General features: G+C 41.9%; 1 protein-coding gene across 1 annotated transcript; it reads right to left on the bottom strand.

Moving 5' to 3' along the window:
* Positions 1 to 861: 861 nt before the first annotated feature.
* On the bottom strand, positions 862 to 25,078 carry LOC111974822 (ceramide synthase 6). Its single transcript, XM_024002840.2, has 11 exons — positions 24,697 to 25,078; positions 20,418 to 20,523; positions 19,772 to 19,902; positions 14,884 to 14,941; positions 11,554 to 11,604; positions 11,322 to 11,414; positions 6,609 to 6,737; positions 6,138 to 6,244; positions 4,018 to 4,174; positions 3,469 to 3,492; positions 862 to 3,220 (listed from the first exon to the last, which is right to left on the bottom strand). Exons 1-11 carry the CDS (start codon positions 24,864 to 24,866, stop codon positions 3,053 to 3,055), a joined length of 1,194 nt encoding a protein of 397 aa, XP_023858608.1. The 5' UTR covers positions 24,867 to 25,078; the 3' UTR covers positions 862 to 3,052.
* Positions 25,079 to 26,058: the final 980 nt, after the last annotated feature.

Raw genomic sequence — 26,058 nt, 5'->3', positions numbered from 1 at the left:
GTTGAATGGGGCAGACAAAAGATTTAAGTGCTTTTGAATGGGGTATGGTAGTAGGTGCCAGACGCACCAGTTTGAGTGTGTCAAGAACTGCAACGCTGCTGGGTTTTTCACACACAACAGTTTCCTGTGTATCAAGAATGGTCCACCACCCAAAGGAGATCCAGCCAACTTGACACAACGGTGGGAAGCATTGGAGTCAACATGGACCAGCATCCCTGTGGAATGCTTGACACCTTGGTGTTCCTAATGTATTGTACACTCAGTATATAGCCAGTGTACAAAGGAAAATTCCATTAGAAGATTCAACCATTTATGTCCTCACCCATCCACTGTCACTTTGTGCACATGAAAATTAATGTCAATAACTACGTAATTCATGAAAACCCTTTTCACATCAACAACAGGGATGATCGATACTGCATTAGAGACCTACACAATACACATTCTATTCAATCCATGTGTCCTTGGATGAGTCATATATGCCAATACAAGTAAAAAGAGAAATTACATGGGCTCCTGGAGAACTAATATTTTTCTCTGAAACGCTACTTGAAGTTGAATATGCAATACATCTAGTTATATTTCAATGAGAATGGATTAGTGAGATGAATGTCCCGAAAGCATTGTTGAATGAATATCAATGACAAGAATTCATAGTCATAATTATGCAATCACATTAATTATTCACTTAGCCTTGAGAGGATATCAGTTTTAGAACAAAAAAAGAACAATCCTTCATAGTCAACTTGCCATGCCACAAAAATTCTAATTCTGTAATCTACCAATATTACTCCGTTGCTTGTCACAAGAACGAGTATGTACAGTACCTGCTAATTTCAATTAACCAGATCGACAAACATACTTTCTTACTTGCAATCTTTAATATTGTCAAGGGTTTTAAATGCATCATTGCTTAATAATACCTTCCTCTGTCTTCCAAGAGGGCCATGAACAATTAACGAAATACTTACCAGAAATGTTGTAGAATACTTATAACAAAATGTAATTGGAAATATAGCATGGCCCTATTTTTACACACACACACATACATAATGCTGTTACTGATATCTCTTGTACAGCTTATGGATGGATAATGTGTGTTTGTATTTCCCATAATAATGCATTGTTGTAAGACCACATTACTATTCATTTGTGAGCAAAACAAATGCAATCAGTTTTAGCAAGTGAAGGGGGGGGGGGGGCATCACTGAAAACAAATCCATTTGTTTAGCATTTTGCCAATGACAAGACTCATGCTGTAATGTGTGTACCTGTTGATGGAATAGTGAAATGATATGAATTATGGATTGGTTCACAATTAGCCAAACTTAACACTGACAAAGTCATTGAGACATGTTGACAATAATTTGTAAATTTACAGTACCAGTCAAAAGTTTGGACACATCTACTCATTCCAGGGTTTAAAAAAAAACTATTTTCTACATTGTAGAATAATAGTGAAGACATCAAAACTATTAAACAACACATACGGAATCATGAGATTCTTGAGATTCTTCAAAGTAGCCACTCTGCCTTGAGAGCTTTACACACTCTTGGCTTTCGCTCAAGCAGTTTCATGATGTAGTCACCTGGAATGCAATTCAATTAACATGTGTGCCTTGTTAAAAGTTAATTTGTGGAAATTCTTTCCTTCTTAATGTGTTTGAGCCAATCAGTTGTGTTTTAACAAGGTAGGGGTGATATACAGAAGATAGCCCTATTTGGTAATAGATGAAGTCCATATTATGCCAAGAACTGCTCAAATAAGCAAAGAGAAACAACAGTCCATCATTACTTTAAGGTCAGTCAACGCAGAACATTTCGGGAACTTTGAGTTACCAGCCTCAGAAATTGCAGCCAAAAAAAACGCTTCACAGAGTTCAAGTAACAGACATTTCAACATCAACTGTTCAGATCAGACTGCATGAATCAGGCCTTCATGGTCGAAATTGCTGCAAAGAAACCACTATTAAAGGACACCAATGAGAAGAAGAGACTTGCTTGGGCCAAGAAACACGAGCAATGGACATTACACCGGTGGAAATCTGTCCTTTGGTCTGATGAAGCCAAATTTGACATTTTGGTTTCAACCACCGTGTCTTTGTGAGACACAGAGTAGGTGAATGGATGATCTCCGCATGTGTGGTTCCCACCGTGAAGCATGGGGGAGAAGGTGTGATGGTGCTTTACTGGTGACTCTGTCAGTGATTTATTTAGAATTCAAGGGACACTTAACCAGCATGCCTACCACCTGGTTTGCGCTTAGTGGGACTATCATTTTTTTTTTCAACCGGTCAATGATCCAACAAACCTCGAGGCTGTGTAAGGGCTATTTGACCAAGGAGAGTGATGGAATGCTGCATCAGATTACCTTGCCTCCACAAATCACCCGACCTCAACCCAATTGAGATGGTTTGGGATGAGTTGCACCGCAGAGTGAAGGAAAAGCAGCCAACAAATGCTCAGCATATCTGGGAACTCCTTCAAGACTGTTGGAAATGCGTTCCAGGTGAAGCTGGTTGAGAGTGCCAACAGTGTGCAAAGCTATCATCAATGCAAAGGGTGGCTACTTTGAACAATCTAAAATATATTTCATAGTTTTGATGTCTTCACTGCTATTCTACAATGTAGAAAATAGTAAAAATTAAGAAAAATCCTGGAATGAGTAGGTGTCCAAACTTTTGACTGGTACTGTATATCTATCCAAAATAAATAACATAAAAGACACATAACATAATTAACTACCCCCAGTATGCCAGTCAGACTATGTTTAAACAGCATGCTTTCGCCATAATAGTGGAATGCGTTCATTCGTTGGCTAAACAGAGAGACTGGGCTGTACCGACAGGAGTGCTTTGATATTTCATTGAATGCAGTTTGATGCAAATATAGAGAAAGATAATAAAATGAGGGGAAACATGGAAATAATCAAACTGAAAACTAAGAACTTCCAGTACCAGACAGGCAATGTTGTTCATGTGGCACACATGTAGTATCTATGAATGGTGTGTGCAGCTTTGCTCCAGTACTTATAAATGTCTCATAACAGCGGTCAGTGTTCATCTAGACAAGGGGCCCCTGCTGACAGGTACCCATTGGTCCCGTGGACTTTATTGGTCCCGTTGGTGGTGCTGTTGTGGTGCTTCTGAACAGGAGTGGGCGGAGGACCGTTGTCCTCGTCCGAGCTGGACTCAATGTCACTGCGGTCGTCTTTCGACACCTGTGGAGAGGTGCAGACGCTGTCAGAACAGCTCATATACCATCTGATGTCATGACAGAGGAAGTAAGAGCAGTTGGCCATCGCTTTTGGTTTCCTCATTTTACAACTGGTTTCCCCATTTTACAAATACGATAATGTAAAAACGAAAGAATGGGATGTCATGTCAGAACATTCTGTGATTGTGACTTGATAGTGAGATGACATGTGACAATACACAAGTTTCTTCTCCTTCGGTTCCGACTACTTACATGTAAAGGATTCCACTTCCCTGCCTTGAAGGTTGAAAGGTTAGCGTGAGGGATAGAAAAAGTAAAATCAAAACAGGCCCTTTAGTGAATAGCTTCTGTAGTACAGTACATGTATAGTGAGCTTGACTGCTAAGATTACCCAACGCTTTGCTTTGCATTTACAATGACAAAAAGTAACATGGTAGTACTAAATTCTAACTACATACATAATGAGAATGACTTTCTAACTACATAAAGACGGTCCTCTTGAGTGTACTGTATGGAAAATATGACAATGTCTGCCCAAATGGCACCCTATTCCCTATGGGCCCTGGTCAAAGGTAGTGCACTACATAGGGTGCCATTTAGGACCCTAAAATGCGAACTGGGGGAGAATCTCAATAACGTTTCCTTGACTACTCGCATTCTCTTCAACTCCTTTTCAAAACCCATTGGAGGAGAAGCTCAGAGAGGGACCTCTGACTTTCTCAACCAATGAGTTTTGAGAACCAGGCGAGAGGACGCGAGTAGTCAAGAAAATGTAATTGAGACTCTCCCTTTGTCTCTCACCTTTCCTCTGGAGATGGCTCGACAGGCTATCTTCACTATGAGGTAGGACCAGAAGGAGTGCAGGAACTGCAGCAGGATCAGCAGCATGTTGAACACCCACCAGGAGGGGTACGGCCCCACGATCTCCCAGCTCTCAAACAAGGTAGTGTTTAAAATCCTACGAGAAAGAGAGAGAGTGTGAGAGAGCGAGAGAGAAATAATTCGTCAACTCATTTGATAAGTAAACCACACTACACACACACCTTCAGTGCAGCTCATAATGACAGGATGTAGTAATGAGACAACAACAACGTCTCTATTGGGAATTGGATAACAGACTGGAAATACTTATTGGTTTTAATACGTGTCTCTCTCTGAAATTAACAAAAACCTGTCAACTAAAGTACACGCCAGAAAACCCAATCTGAGGCAGCTGTCACCAAATAAGCTACTTGTTATTGTCTTAGAATTCTAGGTGAACAGAAGACAGTAAATGTTCCTGGTGCTCTAAGGTAGAGTGGAGGAATACAGATGGCCAGGTGGTTGAGAGAGACCCTCAGGGACAACATAAGAGGCTAACGTCCAGAGCCTTCAGCCCCTAGCTAAGGGTTTCCCAAACTCGGTCCTCGGGACCCTAAGCTTTGATCATTTGGATCAGCTGTGTAGTGTTAGGGCAAAAACAAAAACGTGGGGTCTTCTCAAACCCTTGGGGTCCTGAGGACCGAGTTTGGGAAACGCTGCACTAGCTTGCTCTCCATCCTCCACGACAGACAGACTCACTCTTAACAGCCAAGGATAATTATCACCCTGGAGACAGACAAATAACTTTAAGCTCATGCAGCACTTTACTGTATGAAGTCAATCTGTCATATAATGTACACACTACTAGAACCACTTTAAAGAACAGGTTAAATCCTTCATTCACGTCTCTGATGAATGGCTTGATAGCTATTTCAGTGAAGGTAGAGATATAGTTGGATAATTGTACATGATATGAACCCTGCTGATACTGAAGCCATGGCAACGGTTGTACAGTCACACTACCTTTCTGGTTGCTGTGGTGCACTCTGCCTGCACTGTGATATACTGTATAACTCACGACGGTATACTAACGAGGAAATCTCTGAATGAGACTTTTCTAAAGGATTCATATTTCTTTAGAGACAGTGCACTGTACTGTGGAGGTTCATGCTTTAATAATCTTTTGAATAAAGTGTTGTTTGTCATTTTGATCTGGTAATTAACAGCGCCGTCCTCGAGTGTGGGCTCAAAATTGGGGTGACGTCTCAGAGCGGGATAGTAATTCACGTCGCTTTTTCTCTTCGTACAGTGACGGTACTGCTGAGTGTGCCAAGGACATGACACAGTAAGATGGTGCGCGCATATTCCTCTACTATGACTGATTTGCTACTGCTTCTCTCTCTCTCATATAAAAAAGGTAGGATGCCTCGCTGATGACACATCAAAAACATTCCGGTGCAATCCAAATTCGTCATCTAATTGGAAGTCCAATATGTAAAAAAGACAACATTCTGGCATTGATACCAACTAACACAGTCACTGTGATAACATAAAGAATTAGTTAATTGAGGTTTTCAAAGTGTAAATTGAATGTGCCATTTTAGATTCCAGTCTCAAATTGACCCTGGCTTACATAATTAAATGATCTCAAAATAATGGTCCGTCTTTCATTTTATTTCCCCCTCCCTCTTTACTGGGGAAGATGCGTATGTCAATATTGTTGCTGTAGTATCCATAGTAACTATTACTAAGCAACAAAACCTGTATAAAATGAAAACCTTCCTGGAAAAATTGCAAAGCCCATTTGGAAAGTGTCAATATTCTGAGATCTACAGTACATTCATGTCTCCTGTATTCGGAGACAGATTATACACTGAAACAAACATTCTCCGATATACAGTATCATCCTGATCTGTCTCAACTGGCAGCACACAAATGCATCTAAAAGACACTCGAGCCCATTGTTTCAATTGAGCTGTAGTCTTTCACAGAGAAGACATTGGACGGGTCCCAAATGCCGCCCTATTCCCTACATAGTGCACTACTTTTGACCAGTGGCCGTAGGGAATAGGGTGCCATTTGGGACACAGACATTCAATGTAGAGACAAAGCCTCCTTACCAGACAGGATAGACACCCAGTCTGGAGCTGATGAAGACCATTGCAAACATGACAAACAGGAGGTTGCAAAGTCTCTGAAACTTGGCATAGTTTGCCATTTTGGCAGCCTGCAACAGATGACACAGACACACGCAAAATGGTTACAAGAACAAAACGTGGATGTTGTATCTATCTTTTTCATACACTGAAATTGGTTTTGGCAGTACATCATTGAAATCTACAGATGGCCGATTTCCCCTCTGATAGCTACTGTGCTTGCTTGTGATTCTAAAACAACCACAAAAGAACACAGGACCCTCCCACATGTCCGTGGGGTGTGAAGAACACACATCAGGGCCACGTTCAGCAGGCAAACCTTGTGGAACATTGCAGAGAGAAATGTAATTCGTAGCACTAACAAAAATCTTTTTTTTTCTACATGCCAGACACTTGAACATGCCTCGCTGAACGTGTCCCCGGGTCTCTACTCACCTCCACCAGGACGTCGGCGGAGTCGTGGAGACACATGACCAGCGTGCCCACTCTAGCCATGTTGTTGACGTAGGCAAAGGTGATGAGGGAGATTGTCGCCAGGTGGTGCAGGAACATGATCAGGAAGTCCTGGGGGGGGGGGGGGGGCACAGGCGTCATAGTCATGTCACACAATGGCAGAGGGAGAAATCATTCACAGCTCTCTATCATGTCTCACATCAAGCGGACATGTACAGCATGTGGGTTTTATGAAAGCTTCGGCGTCATGCAGAGAACATGACCGCTGTTGTATTCTTTGTGCTCACAGTAGATAAGTGGACTCCTCTGCACCTTGTACACTTGCTGGCTGCGCACTATGCAGAACATCTATGGTGACAAGGTGCGGGTGACATTCTGACAAGGACATTGCCCCTTTGTAAACATTACACTCCGTAAATGACCAGATACGCTGTGCAATTCAACTTCCCTCATCTGCTTTTGCTTTGTGCTGACAATTCTATTGTTTCTCTGAACGCAGGACTCAAGGGCAGCTGACGCCTTCCTTTCTCATCTACTTTGGTGGCTAGACAGTTATTCTTTTCACAAATTAATGAATGAATGTGAAAACTAAGTCTAGTTAAAAATGTACTAAAAAAAGAGGCGAGTCTACATGTACTACAGCTAAAGTGATTTCTAGTCAGTCTAGAAGAGTCTAGAAGGTTAATATCCCCTGATAAGTGAGGCTGAGGCTGAATAAGGATGACATGCTAGAGCCCTCCTGTGCCCCACAGGGTTGAAAAGGCTCAGTACAGCAGGACAGCAGCAGAGCAGCCAGCCCAGAGCAGGAGGAGGAAGAGCAGTGGCACAAATACAGAATGGAAGCATGGCAATAGAGTGCAGGGAACATACTGGAATTGTGCAGAGGACCTCCTCAATGCGTGGCTTTGTGCAATGAAAAAAATGAAAGGAGAAACAAAAAACCAGACATGCCAACAGTCAACACGGAGATGAGAGGTGAGGGCATAAACACCATGGCATCATGGGACAGCTGTGAGTGAGTGTTAGGTGTTCAGTGGTGTGGACAGGGTGGGGCAGAAAGAGAAGGAAGAGATGGGAGGCATGCAAATTGGCATTCTCTGAACTCAACTAGGGAGCTGGTTTAAAAGAGAATGCCATGGCCAAGGAGGGCCCTCCATAAACAATACCCCCCCCCCATATTCTACCCCTTGTTCTTGACGCCGCTTAACAGTGCTAAAGAAGATTGAAAAGAACAGAAGCAAAAAGAGCTATGCTGAGGCAATATTTACAGCTCAAACATGGAGATGCCCTGACCTGGAAAATCTCTGGCAACCCGACTATGGGATGTATTAGAAAGAGTGTATGCGTGTGTGAATCAAATGTGTGAACAGACATGTCTGTCTGCAGATGAGCAGTTCAGCAGTGGTCTTTTCCATAGCGGCTGTGCGTGTACGTTCCATGGATTATTTATCTTTAGTCTAGGGATTAAGTGTGAGTGGGTCACAAAACTGGGCCTGGTGTCATCACAGCTGTTTGTTTGACCCTCAGTTACTGTGTTTAAACATCATTCAGGATGAAGTGGAGTGAGAGGCTAGGTTACGAAAAATATATAAACATGTGCTACTAACAAAATCACCTCAGATAAACCAGGTCTAAAACTAACTTGAAACCATTTATTGTGTCTCAATTTGTATTCAATATTTCAGTGAATCTTTTTAATTCTTAAATAATAGTTTTCATCAGTGGGGACAAGGAATGACATGACGCTGAAATAAAAAAAAAATTAATGGAGAAATGTAATAATCTTCAGATTCTAGGAACTGAATAATGAAATGAGACTGAATCGAAAACAAATGAGGGGGAAACGGTTTAATGTCTGCCAGAAAATTCCAGTAATCCATCTCCTTCTCTCAGAGGCCTGTGATATCACAGAGCAGAGATTAGACTAAAACACCACACCAAGGCAAAGACCAAAAAATAAAACAAAATCATAGAACAGACAATAGGCCTGAATGCAGACAAACAATAATTAAGGCTTTCTTGAGATTACCACTGCACAATAGAACTGACTACAAAGAAGAAAAAAAGAAACGTAAAAAGAACACATTTGGTTTCAGAATGTATTAAAACCAGTTATGAGGCATTTCCCTTTGATTTAAAGGGATAATCCACCCCAGAAATAAAAATCATGACACTCCTGTCAATTTGGTGAAATCTTCTGTTCTATCAGTGGTTAAATGAAACATTTTCCCCGTGATTTAACTTCTAAGTGGTCCATCTGTGAAATCAGGAAATCATGTAGGAACATGTCATAGTTACATGGTTCTTGTCACTGGTGATATGGTATAGTGTGTTATCCCCTTTCATAACGCTTTTAAAACAATTGCCTGCTCTCCAGATTGCCAAATCAGCTAATAGATGATATGGGCATACTCGTCTAGAACACATCCACCCGTTTATATTGTTATGACAATGTTTATTTTCCGATGTGCTCAAGCTAAACAGTGTACCAAATGATTCAACTCAGTTTTTCCTTCAAGTACCATCTCGCAATGCGCCCTGTGTTTCTGTGGGAAACATCTGTTGTTGCCATAGCAACGTACTCTGCACTTGCTCTGGGCAGAGAATTGCTAATTGAACTCGGTGAGAGAGACTCCTAAATTGATAGTGCAGTTTGTTTAGCTACTTCACATGCTAATATTGACATTGGTATTATTGTGTGCAGCCAGCCAGCCCAGAGAGCATTGCATTGTGGGTTTAGTAGTTGACTTGAGCTGCAACAGATCTCCACAACGATTTTTACATGTTGGTACCAACCTTGTTATAAACACAAAATTAAACATTTGTTTACCCCAAAAATATTGTTCATACAGTTGAAGTTGGAAGTTTACATACACCTTAGCCAAATACATTTAAACTCAGTTTCCACAATTCCTGACATTTAATCCAAGTAAAAATTCCCCGTCTTAGGTCAGTTAGCATCACCACTTTATTTTAAGATATGAAATGGCAGAATAATAGCAGAGAGAATTATTTATTTCAGCTTTTATTTCTTTCATCACATTCCCAGTGGGTCAGAAGTTTACATACACTCAATTAGTATTTGGTAGCATTGCCTTTAAATTGTTTAACTTGGGTCAAACGTTTTAGATAGCCTTCCACAAGCTTGCCACAATAAGTTGGGTGAATTTTGGCCCATTCCTCCTGACAGAGCTGGTGTTACTGAGCCAGGTTTGTAGGCCTCCTTGCTTGCACACGCTTCTTCAGTTCTGCCCACAAATCTTCTATCGGATTGACGTCAGGGCTTTGTGATGGCCACTCCAATACATTAGAATTTGTTGTCCTTAAGCCATTTTGCCACAATTTTGGAAGTATGCTTGGGGTTATTGTCCATTTGGAAGACCCATTTGCGACCAAGCTTTAACTTCCTAACTGATGTCTTGAGATGTTGCTTCAATATATCCACACAATTTTCCTGCCTCATGATGCCATCTATTTTGTGAAGTGCACCAGAGACTCCTGCAGAAAAGCACCCCAACAACATGATGCTGCCACCCCCGTGCCTCACGGTTTGGATGGTGTTCTTTGGCTTGCAAGCCACCCCCTTTTTCCTCCAAACATAACAATGGTCATTTTAGGACATTTCTCCAAAAAGTACGATCTTTGTCCCCATGTGCAGTTGCAAACCGTTGTCTGGCTTTTTTAATGGCGGTTTTGGAGCAGTGGCTTCTTCCTTGCTGTGCGGCCTTTCAGGTTATGTTGATATAGGACTCGTTTTACTGTGGATATAGATACTTTTGTACCGGTTTCCTCCAGCATCTTCACAAGGTCCTTTGCTGTTGTTCTGGGATTGATTTGCACTTTTCGCACCAAAGTACGTTCATCTCTAGGAGACAGCATGCATCTCCTTCCTGAGTGGTATGACGGCTGCGTGGTCCCATGGTGTTTATACTTGCGTACTATTGTTTGTACAGATGAACGTTGTACCTTCAGGTATTTGGAAATTGCTCCCAAGGATGAACCAGAGTTGTGGAGGTCTACAATTTTTTTTCTGAGGTCTTGGCTGATTTCTTTAGATTTTCCCATGATGTCAAGCAAAGAGGCACTGCGTTTGAAGGTAGGCCTTGAAATACATCCACAGGTACACCTCCAATTGACAGAAATTATGTAAATTAGCCTATCAGAAGCTTCTAAAGCCATGGCATCATTTTCTGGAATTTTCCAAACTGTTTAAAGGCACAGTCAACTTAGTGTATGTAAACTTCTGACCCACTGGAATTGTGATTCAGTGAATTATAAGTGAAATAATCTGTCTGTAAACAATTGTTGGAAAAATTACTTGTGTCATGCACAAAGTAGATGTCCTAACCGACTTGCCAAAACTATAGTTTGTTAACAAGACATTTGTGGAGTGGTTAAAAAACGAGTTTTAATGACTCCAACCTAAGTGTATGTAAACTTCCGACTTCAACTGTGTGTGTTATTTAACACTGTTAATTATAGGAATTAGTGGTTTGGAGTGGATTATCCCTTTAATAATGGCTTTATTATTTAAAAAATCTTAATATTATTATTCATTTTATATTATTATTAACAGATTTACCTTGAAATGGGTGTTTAATTATATGCAAACAAATATCTATGGAGCAAGCAATGTGATAAACAAACATTGATTAACTATATTATATTGATGTATTTACTAAATTGGTATCCTACCTTTCTTCTGATATCTGTGAACTGGGAGAAGAGTAGGGACAGGTAGAACGACAACTCCAGTATATAGTAATAGTGGATGTCCACCGTCAGTGGCTGTGAAAATACACACACACACACAACTCAATAAAGTTGGATCAAAACCATGTCCTTTCAAATACAATAACTGTTGTAGCTAGGTGAAAAGAATTAACAGAGAAAACATTGGAGAATTTTCTCATGATCAAAACATTACCTGATAAGGATAGTCGTACCAGCACTCTCTTGTGTTCCATAACCATGGTGTCTGCAGACACACAAAAAATGAACAGAATATTAATGTTTTGTTATGCTGTTTCCAAAAATGTATTACATTCATAAAGTGCATTGATCGCCACACCTGTATGCTATGCTGCCTCTGGCTCAATACTAAATGTTTGCTTAAAAGATCCAGCACATCAATAATCTTGCAACCGTAACCATGTCAGATTGTATTTTCATTAAGGGAAACTTAATTTAATCAAAGCAAACTTTTGCTGTACGCTAGTAGTGCAAATTAAGAATGAACGCGTTAGCCTGGGGACAAAACTGAGAATGCTCATTCTGGTCGAAGGCTACATGATGAATGCTGTAGTGAACTGGGGGATGTGGTTAAGACGGTCTTATGTCTTGACACAAGAGGGACTTATACTACAAAGGCATGGTAATGAGTTGCTAATCATCATAATCATCTCTCACAGGGTGGTTGCCTTCAGTGACAGATTATTCTGGACCAAACCAAATATAACCTACTTAAAACCGCAAACTCTGCTTAAGTTGACATGCAAACATAGACTCTTACATTAGGGAGTTGAATGTATTTTGTAGGTCTATAGTGRATAGATTTGTAATAAATACAGTGCCCTTTTTGTACCACCAAGCATGTTGGGCCTAGTGAGTCTCAACACACCCGGGAGACTCACTAGGCCCAACTGTAGGAAATGAACTCCTTCCACAAAGTGCATCGTCATGCAAGTTGTTGCAATGAGAAATTATCCTCGCCGCAATGTCTCCTATTCACCCCCTAATCATGATTCCTGATCAACGGCATCATCAGAAGCATTCAATTACTACAGACACAAAAGGCTTTTGGCCTCAGTACATTACACAATATCAGTGCGCACAGAGTCAAACACATAAAAAACAAAAGATACCCTTGAAGTATTTTCAGTTACTTCCTCACACGTGTGTATGTAGAGATAGATACACACACACACACACACACAGTGCCTTCGGAATGTATTCAGATCCCTTGACTTTTTACACATTTTGTTACAGTACAGCCTTATTATAAGATGTATGAAATAGTTTATTTCCCCCCTCATCAATCTACACACAATACACCATAATGACGAAGCAATTATTTTGGGCTACTTTGGTTGAGGTCAGAGGATTTTGGAGGCCAGGTCATATGATGCAGCACTCCATCACTCTCCTTCTTGGTAAAATAGCCCTTCCACAGCCTGGAGGTGTGTTGGGTCATTGTCCTGTTGCAAAACAAATGATAGTCCCACTAAGCGCAAACCAGATGGGATGGTGTATAGCTGCAAAATGCTGTGGTAGCCATGCTGGTTAAGTGTGCCTTGATTTCCAAATAAATCACTGACAGTGTCCACAGCAAAGCACCCACACACCACAACACCTCCTCCTCCATGCTTTACGGTGGGAAATACACACCCAGAGATCATCTGTTCACCCACACCGCATCTCACCAAGACACGGCGGTTGGAACCAAAAATCTCACATTGGTACTCATCAGACCAAAGGACAGATTTCCACCGGTCTAATGTCCATTGCTCGTGTTTCCTGGCCCAAACAAGTCTCTTCTTCTTATTGGTGTCCTTTAGTAGTGGTTTCTCAGCAGCAATTCGACCATGAAGGCCTGACTTACACAGTCTCCTCTGAGCAGTTGATGTTGAGATGTGTCTGTTTCTTGAACTCTGTGAAGCATTTATTTGGGCTGCAATTTCTGAGGCTGGTAACTCAAACTTATTCTCTGCAGCAGAGGTAACTGTGGGTCTTCCATTCCTGTGGCGGTCCTCATGAGAGCCAGTTTCATCATAGCGAATGATGGTTTTTGCAACTGCACTTAAAGAAACTTTGACTGACCTTCATGTCTTAAAGTAATGATGGACTGTCGTTTCTCTTTGCTTTTTTGAGCTGTTCTTGACATAATATGGACTTGGTCTTTAACCAAATATGTCACGCCTGTGCCCACTCCCCGGCGCTCTAAGGCGCCAGGCTCAACAGCATTACGCACTCCTGCCACCATCATGACACACGCCTGCCTTCCCCCCGTCACGTGAATAATCGATTACTCACCTGGACTCAATCACCTCTCCACTATATATCGGTCTGGTTCCCTGCTGTTCCCTGCTTCAGCATTAATTGTCGTTTGTCGTTGTTTACCCGTCTGCTGACACTGTTCCTGTTTTGTTACCTGTCTGTTCCTGAATGAATGTTGACTCCCCGTACCTGCTTCTCATCTCCAGTGTCGGTCATTACAGAATGCTGAAGCCGTCATATGAAGCATCGGGGAGTGCTGGCGTTGCGCGATTGGTGGTGATATCGGGTACGGGGGCCCCACCAATGGAACCGGGAGTGCCTAAGCCAGCTTGTCGGGCTGTCACACCCTAGCTGGCTTGAGAGGCTCTTGCCCCGGAAGGCACCCATCCCACGTCAGGCCTCAGCTGGCTCGTCAGGCTGCTACGCCTCCACCGGATTAWCGGGCTCCCATGCCTCAGTGGGATCAACAGGCTTTCACGCCCCAGCTGGATCGTCGGGGGCGGGGGGTACTGTCACGCTGAAGGTGCCAGGCTCCCCAGCATTACGCACTCCTGCCACCATCATTACACACATCTGCCTTCCACTGTCTGTTCCTGAATAAATTATCTTCTGTATACCCCCCCTACCTTGTCACAACAACTGATTGGCTCAAACGCATTAAGAAGAAAATAATTGAAATACATTCTAGGTGACTGCCTCATGAAGCTGGTTGAGAATGCCAAGTGTGCAAAGCTGTCATCAAGGCAAAGGGTGGCTACTTTGAAGAATCTTAAATATAAAATCTATTTTGATTTGTTTAATACTTTTTTGGGTTACTACATGAATCTATATGTTATTTCATAGTTGATGTCTTCACTATTATTCTACAATGTACAAAATTAAGAAAAACCCTGGAATGAGTATGTGTCCAAACTTTTGACTGGTACTGTATAGAGTAACAATAGTGTTAGACTGAAGGTGACAGTTGACAGGGAACTAGTTTCTCAACTGTGCATGTGCTCGAAGACAGTAATATCTGCATAATGGATGCTGTGCTGAGAGCAAATCTATCCATTATTTATCAGTGAGCACTGGTTGGAGTGTTTGAGAGGTGCATTATTTGTCACTTGGTCCCCCTTTCATAGCAAGATCCACCTCCTCGGGATATCCTCGAGTGCGCAAGCCTCTGTTACAGCTCCTCCTTGAATAACGTGTCTTCAATACAAAAAGTGCTCTAATAACTTTTCATCAACAAAATGATTTTGGAAAGTAGCACACTCACCTTTTTAAGGAAACGTACTCCGTAGGTAAATATATAGAGGTAAAATGTAAATCTCCACCTGTGAAAAAAACAAAACAAAGAGAACAGAACATCAGTCAGTAACACAGTTTTGGGGTTTGGATGCATCCTCTGTGGAATGTCAAAAGAGAGGCCATGTCTAAGCTGCTGTAAGGGAGGCCAATCCAAGGACAGCCAAGAAAGCCACTGGCTAGTTCCGAATACCCATACTTGCGTTCTAAATAGTAGGCTTTTTGAGTATGCGAAAATAGAACAGAAATTTTGGAATATGCTTTAAATGCCAGGATGTCATACTAATTTCAACTGTTCATCAGGTAGAATTTGCTGCACACTATTGAGGAAGTGTGTTTGACAACAGCTGATAAATCAGAACAGGGCACCCGCTCTACAAACATTTACTAAATGGCACATACACCTCCATACTGCTTAGGACCCTTCTCTTTGTTTTTTTTCTGTTCTATTTTTCTCAATCTAACAACACTTATTTTTATTGTAAGCACTGAATCACTGGTGGTAATAATATACACAGTTTTTACTTCTTAGGCCAATTAGTGGTGAACACAATAGAAGTATCATATTCCAAATGATTTTCAAAAGTCACAGAATCAAATGAAAATAGCTTATGAAAAAGGAAAGTCATTAGTCATGTTGATCAGCTACTCAGTTTAACCTAGAGAAGAGTGCCAATGTCACATTTCCATAAAGGATTTACCTCAGCGTTTTATCCAAAAGGCTCAGACTTTTCTGTTTCCACCTACACTGGGCGGACCTGCTCCCACTTTGGCCCAAAGCCAGGCCACTGGTACTTTTCAGCTCGCATTTACATAACGGCTAACTGTGAACTTAAAATTGATTTTCTGATCGTAACCAGAGTACAGGTAACGCCTCCTGTATTGTGATCACTGACATTTGATACCCCAGGATTTACTGGGACTTACATGGATTTACTGTAGTGTATTCATCATTGCATATTGTGGTTTGTTTTCTGTCTACGGCTGTCAAAAATACTTACTTCTTGTAAGGCCAGCTAAAGCTACCCACACTAAAACCACCTGAGATGTATGTAAAACTCCCAATGTCACACAGCATGATCACCATTTGTCAAGTTCCCCCTCGGAGGCCAGTCAGTAACTATTAGGTTCATACAACATCCCTGTCACATTGTGCTATTCAGAGTTGGAACTTCTTGTCTGTGATTTGTAGCCTGGTACATGATGGGTATGCCTGTGTGCTGCTCTGACTGTGTGAAACAGAGTACACCTGCAGCTGACAGGCAGCTCCACCTATGAGAGGCCACATTAACGGAAAGACTCAGTCCTGAATGATTGATGCATTTTGGCATCATTACGATCCAGAAGAAGGAATCTGTCTCAGTCAAGTGTTTCTATTAAATAATGTATTTAAGTATTTTTTAAATGAATAATAACTACTAAACAAATATAAATGCAACATGTAAAGTGTTGGTCCCATGTTTCATGAGCTGAAATAAAAGATCCCAGAAATGTTCCATACGCACAAAAAGCTGATTTTTCAAAAATATCCCTGTTAGTGAGCATTTATCCTTTGCCAAAATAATCCATCCACCTGACTGGTGGCATATCAAGAATCTGATTAAAACAGCATGATCATTACACAGGTGCACCTTGTGCTTGGGACAAAAAAAAAGGCCACTCTAAAATGTGCAATTCTGTCACAGCACAATGCCAGAGATGCCTCAAGTTGAGGGAGCATCCAACTGGCATGACGACTGCTGGAATATCCACCAGAGTTGTTGCCAGATAATTTAATGTTAATTTCTCTACCATAAGCCAACCTTGAACGTCATTTTATAGAATTTGGCAGTACGTCCAACCGGCCTCACAGTCGCAGACCACGTGTAACCACGTCAGCCCAGGACCTCAACACATAGCTTCTTTACTGCGGGATCGTCTGAGACCAGCCACCCAGACAGCTGATGAAACTGTGGGTTTGCAGAACCGAAGAATCTCTGTACAAACTGTCAGAAACCGTCTCAGGGAAGCTCATCTGAGTGCTCGTCGTCCTCACCAGGGTCTTAACTTAACTGCAGTTTGGCGTCGTAACTGACTTCAGTGGGCAAATGCTCACCTTGGCCACTGGCACGCTGGAGAAGTGTGCACTTCACACATTAATCCCGGTTTCAACTGTACTGGGCAGATGGCAGACAGCATGTATATTGTTGTGTGGGTGACCGGTTTGCTGATGTCAACGTTGTGAATAGAGTGCCCCYTGGTGGTGGTGGGGTTATGGTATGGGCAGGCATAAGCTGTAGGACAACGAACTCAATGTATTTTTTTGAAATGGCAATTTGAATGCACAGAGATACCGTGACGAGATCTTGAGGCCCATTGTTGTGCCATTCATCTGCCACCATCACCTCATGTTTCAGCAAGATAATGCACTGCCCCATGTCGCAAGGATCAGTACACAATTTCTGGAAGCCGAAAATGTCCCTGTTCATCCATGACCTGCATACTCAACAGACATGTCACCCATTGAGCATGTTTGGGATGCTCTGGATCGACGTGTACGACAGCGTGCTCCAGTTCCCGCCAATATCCAGCAACTTCGCACAGCCATTGAAGAGGAGTGGGACAACATTCCAAAGGCCACAATCAACAGCCTGATCAACTCTATGTGAAGGAGATGTGTCACGTCGCATGAGGCAAATGGTGGTCACACCAGATACTGACTGTTTTGTTGTTGCATGTTGCGTTTATATTTTTGGCCAGTGTAATTTCATTATGTAACCCCCCTTGTAATGTCTGAGAAGGACGTGTGTTAGTTATTGTCTCTCATTCCTTCTCTCAGTGCAGTCGTTTGTTGATTGTTATGGCCTGTGCAGCAGCATCTCCCTGCTCAGTATGGCTTTGATCTCTGAACTATCAACTGGAACAGCTCTGCCTGAGAGCTAGAAAAGTCCATGATCACAGGAGAAACTTTCCCATCCAATCAATGTGCAGTAGTTATGGGTATGTGCTGGGTTATGTAAGCCCAGAGCAGAGCAGAGGTTGGAACTGGGCGTGCCTGCCTCCCTCTCTCTCTGCCACGAGGTAGTGCAGTGCAGTGGCGTCCAGGCTCCAGTGGCAGTGACTCACCCCGGAATGCAGACGCTGGGATGTGAGAGCCCTGGCACTCCGGCCACATCTCTGACAGGCTAGCAGGCCTCAGGGCAGACTAGCGTACTGTAGCATTGGTCTAGTATACCCGGGTCTCTGCCACTGGTTGAATTCACACTTGTGCTGCTTTTCGACTAGAATACCAGTGTATACACACTTATGTTATTTTAGGGAAATTGTGATCATGCATAATGTGCATAATCAAAACAGTTGCATTGTGAGAAGGTGTTAAACATTTGAATGAAAAGAAAGGCCATCGTTCATGGAATTCAAATAATCAAGCCACAAGTAATAGCTCTCTGTGCTTGATTCATTTAAAAAAACAAATGAGCTGGATGCATTGACCTAACGATAGGCCAAGAAGACGGTTACTTGGCAACTGGTTAGTCAAACACTGTCAAACATTGTGCTTCAAGTGCTGCTGAATCAGTGCTATTTATGTACAATTACTATGACTCACAATTACTTTCGCTGAAAATACTTCTGCTGGTGACTGTGTACCAAATACATGGTCCTGTTAAATACAATGTAGTTGCATTCAAAGCCATGAAGGCATGATACTGAAGTAAATACTCTTCATACACTTCTGTGGTGTTCTATGGTCATCATTGAGCAGAAAGCAGCAGAAACAGAGTTGACATAATGTTCTTTGCTGCTTTATTATAGATATTCTTATAAGTTATTGCTTATATTTATGTCCCTCCAAATTCTCCGCATTAGGACGTTCCAGACTTTCTATTTTACAAAACACAAATCTGAGTTTTGTCTTTTAAGGTTCAGTGGATTATAATCTGCTGCCTTTGGCTCTTTTCTTCTTTACAGGATTGAACCAGAGGAATGGAGGCAGAACAGTTCAGACAACCAGCACTGTGGTAGAAAACAAAGCACGTGCCCCACTGGGGACTGGGGACCAGACTGTCCCGTTAAAACTAGCTGCAAAATAAATAACTGCATGCAGCTTCTTTGGGATCTGCTGTCTCCAGTCTAAATGTGTCTCGCTTTCTCAGAATTATGAAAAAGAGAACAGTGTCCTCAGCTTCGCCATCCTGAAGTGTCGGAGACAACAGCGTCCTCTCAAACCCAGACACTAATTACAGTAGGATTACTGCTGAGATGAGTGTGCCTGGGTCGGTTTACAAAATTACATTTTAAGAAAATGATACAACAAAGAAACCAATCAGGCATCCAATCCATTCTGAGTCTGTCAACTCCATTCTGCCTACAGACACGACACTGCATATATTTAAAATGTAGGGACATCCTCTATTAAAAGTGAGCTTAAAATATTGAGAAAACAGGGAGAGATTTGCTCTAGTTACATAGAGGCTATGCTTTTGTGAGACGTTTTTATTTTATTATTCCACTAAAGTAACTGAATCCAGTTGCTGAACCATGGCACATTTCACACCGACAAACTGAATCTGGTATTTCTCTTTGAAGATCAAATAATGACCACGCTAGTCATCTAAGCAGAGAATCCCTTCAACAGTGAGCCCCTGAGTGAGCAGCCCCAGGGCGTCAGAGACCCGCTCTGTGCCTCACTGCCTCTCCCACTGCCAGCCTAGCTCCAATGGTGTCAGACATGAGCCCACTGACAGGCCTGCTCCAGTAAAGGCAATGACTGGAAAGCCTATGTATCCACACCTAAAATCAGTTTCCACTGAACAAATGCGCACCTATGTGTTTATATTAGTGATAATATGTAGCATTTTGAAGCTGTCAAGACCTCTTACATGCTCTCACAAAAGCGAGCCAACGTGCTGGGTTTCTCCTGGTTCCTGCGCTGTCGGAACCAGCGCTGGATGGTCCGTACATCCCAGTCCAGCTGTTTGGACAGACCCTCCAACCTCTTCTCATCTGGATGCTAGGAAACATAAGATCCAGACACCGGACTGTTAACAAGGCTGCCATTATTGTGGGGAAGGTGTGACATGTCAGAAGWTAAAACAGTCTTGATATTCGTTAAAACAGTCTTGATATTCGCAGAGATAAAAGGCAATCAATGTCTGAACGTTTCATCAGCATCATGTACTAAGGGGTAGTAAAACTGTTGCAATTGTCCATCAATTGAACCAGTTTACGGGCTCCTGAAAAGAAGACGCCCTAAAGTGCCTTCGTTTCCACCTCAGAATGTCTACCCAGTGTGGAGGTAGTCTGCTAGATTGCTCAGTAGGTGAATCTGAGCATTTGTTGAAGAATCTCACTTCCTTTGAGTGAATAATAACAAATGGTGCAAATATTTTCAAACATGAGGTCTTGCTTTCTGTACTCAAACTGAATCCAATGCCTTTTGTGCAAGAGATTGCTTTTAATCTCAGTTATCAGTACTAAAATGCAAACAAAGACATGACATAGTGGAAACACAGGCACTACTTTTACCTTGGTGATAGCAGTGAACACCTTCTCCAAAATGGCATTGGGCTGCGCTTTCTGTGGTCCATTGGCTTGTATCTTGAGACCCAAGGCACATGGTCTGGCAATAAACCTACAAAAGCATAACACAACAATGTCAGAATATTCTCACAGTAGGTACTGTATAATCATCATCGAATTGTTGTTCATGGGAAAAGTGTTTTTGTTTGTGGTAAATGGGGACCATCGTGGCAGCAACATTGATAATACTGACAACCAGTTGTTAAAAATACATCTCAAAAGCTTCAAAATCTTATCCAACTATAAGTACAATGTGTGCATTTCTGAATCAGTATTTCTGTATACATCGTCAGCAATTCGCAATGTAAGAATCTGGCTAAATTTCACAACCGTATAAATGAAAGATGGTATCATGACGTTATATGATTGAGTAACAGTCACATTCATGGACAAAGGGTTATGGGAGATTAAACTGCTGGAAGTGTTGCCAAGATCAAGATGAAATGTCCATGTGCAGACWGCCGTGAGAGAGAGACAGCTGAGAGAGAGAGAGAGATTAGCGGTCTAGTAGTCTATTCATAAAAAAAAGTATTTTCTCTGCAAATGAAGTGTGCCGTCAGCAATCAGAAAATCTAATCTGGAGGGACCAGCCTAAACGGACCTTTCAGTTGTATCTATAAAGACCTAATGTGTTAAAACACTGCCTTACAAGTGAATTGTGAACACTGACTCAGTATTTGTAATTCTTGCTGCCTAGCTGCTATTGACAGAGTTACTGTGCTCAGTGAGAGGCAACATAAGGGCAACAGCAGTTGTTGGCAGGTTCAATGGATACTAATCCAGTACTACTATATGTTTAAGTAAATAGTATCATAGATGCCCTTGAACAATAATAGTACATGTGAGGCTTGTGTATGCATAAGCAAGCTGTGTGTATAATCTACATTTAAAAAGCAAACATCTTGGTCTTGYCSACACTTCACAGCAGGAACCACAGTCTTCACTCCTTTGTTTGGCCTACATATTTTTTACAGTACCAGTCAAAAGTTTGGACACACCTACTCATTCCATGGTTTTTCTTTATTTTTACTATTTTCTACATTGTAGAATAATAGTGAAGACATAAAAAACTATGAAATAACACATATGGAGTGTAGTAACCAAACCTGCTTTTCCTTCACTCTGCGGTCCAACTCATCCCAAACCGGGTCAAGTTCCTTGGTGTCCACATCACCAAAGAACTATCAAGGTCCAAACATACCAAGACAGTCGTGAAGAGGGTACGACAAAACCTTTTCCCCCTCAGGAGACTGAAAATATTTGGCATGAGCCCCCAGATCCTCAAAAGGTTCTACAGCTGCACCATCGAGAGCATCCTGACCGGCTGCATCAATGCCTGGTATGGCAACTACTCGTCATCTGACCGTAAGGCGCCACAGAGGGTAGTGCGAACGGCCCAGTACATCACTGGGGCCAAGCTTTCTGCCATCCAGGATCCAGAAAGCCCATAAAATTGTCAGAGACTCCAGTCACCCAAGTTAAACTGTTTTCTCTGCTACCGCTGCTACCGCACGGCAAGCGGTACCGGAGCGCCAAGTCTATGACCAAAAGGCTCCTCAACAGCTTCTACCCCCAAGCCATTACACTGCTGAACAATTCATTTWAAAAAATCGCCACCGGACAATTTACATTAACACCCCCCCCGTACACTGCTGCTACTCGATGGTTGTTTGTTACCTATGCATAGTCACTTCACCCCCACCTATATGTACAGATTACCTAAACTAGCCTGTACCCCTGCACACTGACTCGGTACCCGTGCCTCCTGTATATAGCCTCATTGTTATTCTTATTGTATTACTTTTTAGTATTACTTTTTATTTTAGCCTACTTGGTAAATATTTTCTTCTTCTTGAACTGCACTGTTGGTTAAGGGCTTGTAAGTAAGCATTTCACGGTAAAGTCTATACTTGTTGTATTCGGCACATGTGGCAAATAAAGTTTGATTTGTTTCGATTTGAAACTTCTCAATTGGGTTGAGGTTGGGTGATTGTGGAGGCCAGGTCATCTGAGTCAGCACTCCATCATTTTCCTTCTAGGTCAAATAGCCCTTACACAGCCTGGAGGTGTGTTGGGTCATTGTCCTGTTGAAAAACAAATGATAGTCCCACTAAGCGCAAACCAGGTGGTAGCCATGCTGGTTAAGTCTGCCTTGAATTCTAAATAAATCACTGACAGGGTCACCAGCAAAGCACCCCCACACCATCACACCTCCTCCTCCATACTTCACGGTGGGAACCACACATGCGGAGAGCATCCGTTCACCTACTCTGCGTCTCACAAAGACACGGCGGTTGGAACCAAAAACCTCAAATTTGCCCTGAGACAGATTTCCACCGGTCTAATGTCCATTGCTCGTGTTTCTTGGCCCAAGCAAGTCTCTTCTTCTTATTGGTGTTCTTTAGTAGTGGTTTCTTTGCAGCAATTCGACCATGAAGGCCTGATTCACGCAGTCTCCTCTGAACAGTTGATGTTGAGATGTGTCTGTTACTTGAACTCTGTGAAGCATTTATTTGGGCTGCAATTTCTGAGGCTGAGGCTGGTAACTCTAATGAACTCTGGGGCTCATTTTCCTGTGGCGGTCCTCATGAGATCCAGTTTCATCATAACGCTTGATGGTTTTGCGACTACACTTGAAGAAACTTTAAAAGTTCTTGAAATTTTCCAGATTGACTGACCTTCATGTCTTAAAGTAATAATAGACTGTCTTTTCTCTTTGCTTATTTGAGCTGTTCTTCCCATTATATGGACTTGGTCTTTTACCAAATAYGGCTATCTTCTGTATACCCCCCTACCTTGTCACAACACAACTGATTGGCTCAAACGCATTAAGAAGGAAAGAAATTTCACAAATGTACCTTTAACAAGGCAAACCTGTTAATTGAAATGCATTCTAGTTGACTACCTCATGAAGCTGGTTGAGAGAATGCTAAGAGTGTGCAAAGCTGTCATCAAGGCAAAGGGTGGCTACTTTGAAGAACCTTAAATATATTTAGATTTCTTTAACACTTTTTTGGTTACTACATGATTCCATAGGTGTTGTTTCATAGTTTTGATGTCTTCACTATTATTCTACAATGTAGAAAATAGTWAAAATAAAGAAAAACCWTGGATTTTTTTGTATTTAACTAGGCAAGTCAGTTAAGAACAAATTCTTATTTAAAATGACAGCCTACGAACAGTGGGTTAACTTCCTTGTTCAGGGGCAGAACGACAGATTATACCTTGTCAGCTCAGGGAATCGATCTAGCAACCTTTCGGTTACCTGCTGCCCCAATGGAATGAGTAGGTGTGTCCAAACCTTTGACTGGTATTACAGGCCATATCATCAGTAATCAAGAAAATGTACATTTAACAACAAGCCTCTCAACGGTCCAATGAAGATTTATACAGCACAAATATATCAATGAAAAGTCAAATTCCCATTGTGACTGTTTTCAGTATTAGAGGTGGACTGGAGGTGGTGGGTTGGTGAGTGAGYTGTCATGGTGGTGGTGGACTCAGCAGAATGACCTTATGACAGGCATCCAATCAGTGACATCATGTACAGTATGTAGCCTACAGTAAGACACATTTCAACTGTAGCCTACTGACGCATATACACCTATATGCCACATCATGAGCCTTTATAAAAAGGGTGGTATTAGGCAATATTGAGAAACTGCTGTGGGTTCCTGTCTGTTTCCGATTGATGTCCATTGCACAGAGTCTGTGTCTGAGCGATGTACCAGGCTAGCATCAACACTTAGCTTGGTAGGCTATGTTACAATTGGGATAGGCATGCTTACAACAAATAGGCTACATGAAGCTAAACACAATGATCACCATTATGACATAGGCAGCACAGACCCTTGCGAGGTCAATAGAAGCCTAGGCTAAATGAGACGAGCATGACTCGAATAATGCCCTCGACTACTGACAGCTGCAACTTGCAGCTTGGATGCGAAGTCAACATGTATCTCATTATGGAAAATAATTCAGGTCTATTGATCCGACACATATCTCGAAAAAGCTTTGTGACAATACAGACAGGCATATAMAGAAACGTTAATGTTACCTTCATTATTGGATAAATCGCATCACCATGTGGATGTCATTGTCTAGAAATTCGGTGTGAGCGAAACATGCTTCAATACCCGATATACTATTCTTTAAAATAGGCTTTCTTTAGGCTACATGTAAATGAAACGAACCCAACATTATCTTCAGTTATACATGCACCCACCTTTCGAAAACCAGTCGAATCATAAATATGCAGAAGGCTAAAGGACAAGCCAGATACAAATCCTCAGCTTGCGGGAAGGTTGCCTCATCTGTGTTTTTTAGGTCAGCCCAGGTTACATTGTGAGGGAGCCAAAATCTCTCGTTCCAAAACCATGCCAAAATACCTGCCATTTCCTTGTGTTATGGACACTTTGTCCCCCTTACCAATTGACCAGAAATGAACGCGATATCAATGGCCTATAGCGTAGTTGCAGCAGTCTCACAGGCGATCTTTGCAGGTTTTTAGTGTGATGGATCAGTGTATGCTCCGCCAGTCTATTTACCCRCTCGCTCTTTCCAGTGTAGGGAAGTAGGCATATGCTCCTCCGCAAGTGATTGGTGCATTGAAATGTCAAACATGCAGTCGCAATCCAGAAGTATCATGTTCAAAGGTCTATGGTTTAATGTGTTGTAGGTTATGGCACTAGCAAGGTATTTTGTTTAATTTATGGAATAGGCTGGCTGTCCATTGATTGTGGATTAGGTAATTATTTCCTCAATCCRATGCATAATAATACGGTTAGGCTATTGTTGATAGGCTAGCCAACTCATAATATATTCGTGTCCTGACTGTTCCTACCACGTTTTGGTTAGGCAAATGTCCCATTTATGAAATATCAGGCAAACGAACAGTATCATCATGAATACTTGGTAAATCATGCCACCTACTGACCAGCACACTCATAGCAGAAGACACGTTATATTTTATTCATTTTATTTTTATTTCATCTTTATTTAACAAGGTAGGCCAGTTGAGAACAAGTTCTCATTTACAACTGCGACCTGACCAAGATAAAGCAAAGCAGTGCGACACAAACAACACAGAGTTACACATGGGATAAACAAACGTACAGTCAATAACACAAAAGAAAAGTCTATATACAGTGTGTGCAAATGAAGTAAGATTAGGGAGGTAAGGCAATAAATAGGCCATAGTGGCGAAATAATTACAATTTAGCAAAAACACTGGAGTGATAGATGTGCAGAACATGAATGTGCAAGTAGAGATACTGGGGTGCAATGGAGCAAAACAAAAAATAACAATATGGGGATGAGGTAGTTGGGTGGGCTATTTACAGATGGGCTATGTACAGGTGCAATGATCTATCTGTAAGCTGCTCTGGCAGCTGATGCTTAAAGCTAGTGAGGGAGATATGAGTCTCCAGCTTCAGTGATTTTTGCAATTCGTTCCAGTCATTGGCAGCAGAGAACTGGAAGGAAAGGCGGCCAAAGGAGGAGTTGGCTTTGGGGGTGACCAGCGAAATATACCTGCTGGAGAACGTGCTACGGGTGGGTGCTGCTATGGTGACCAGTGAGCTGAGAT

This window comes from Salvelinus sp. IW2-2015, linkage group LG2 (assembly GCF_002910315.2).
Source record: "Salvelinus sp. IW2-2015 linkage group LG2, ASM291031v2, whole genome shotgun sequence".
In the NCBI taxonomy this organism is placed as follows: domain Eukaryota; kingdom Metazoa; phylum Chordata; class Actinopteri; order Salmoniformes; family Salmonidae; genus Salvelinus; species Salvelinus sp. IW2-2015.
Note: the sequence above shows the minus strand (reverse complement) of the source record. Positions and strands in the feature narration are given on the sequence as shown.

Bases quoted from the DNA above. Each gene is read 5' to 3' on its own strand.
- LOC111974822 (XM_024002840.2), bottom strand. From the start codon at position 24,866: ATGGCAGGTATTTTGGCATGGTTTTGGAACGAGAGATTTTGGCTCCCT. The intron at 4,175-6,137 runs GTAAGGAGGCTT...TCTTTCTCGTAG, and splicing joins CTGGGTGTCTATCCTGTCTG to GATTTTAAACACTACCTTGT. The intron at 3,493-4,017 runs GTGAGAGACAAA...TCAACCTTCAAG, and splicing joins GAGCCATCTCCAGAGGAAAG to GCAGGGAAGTGGAATCCTTT.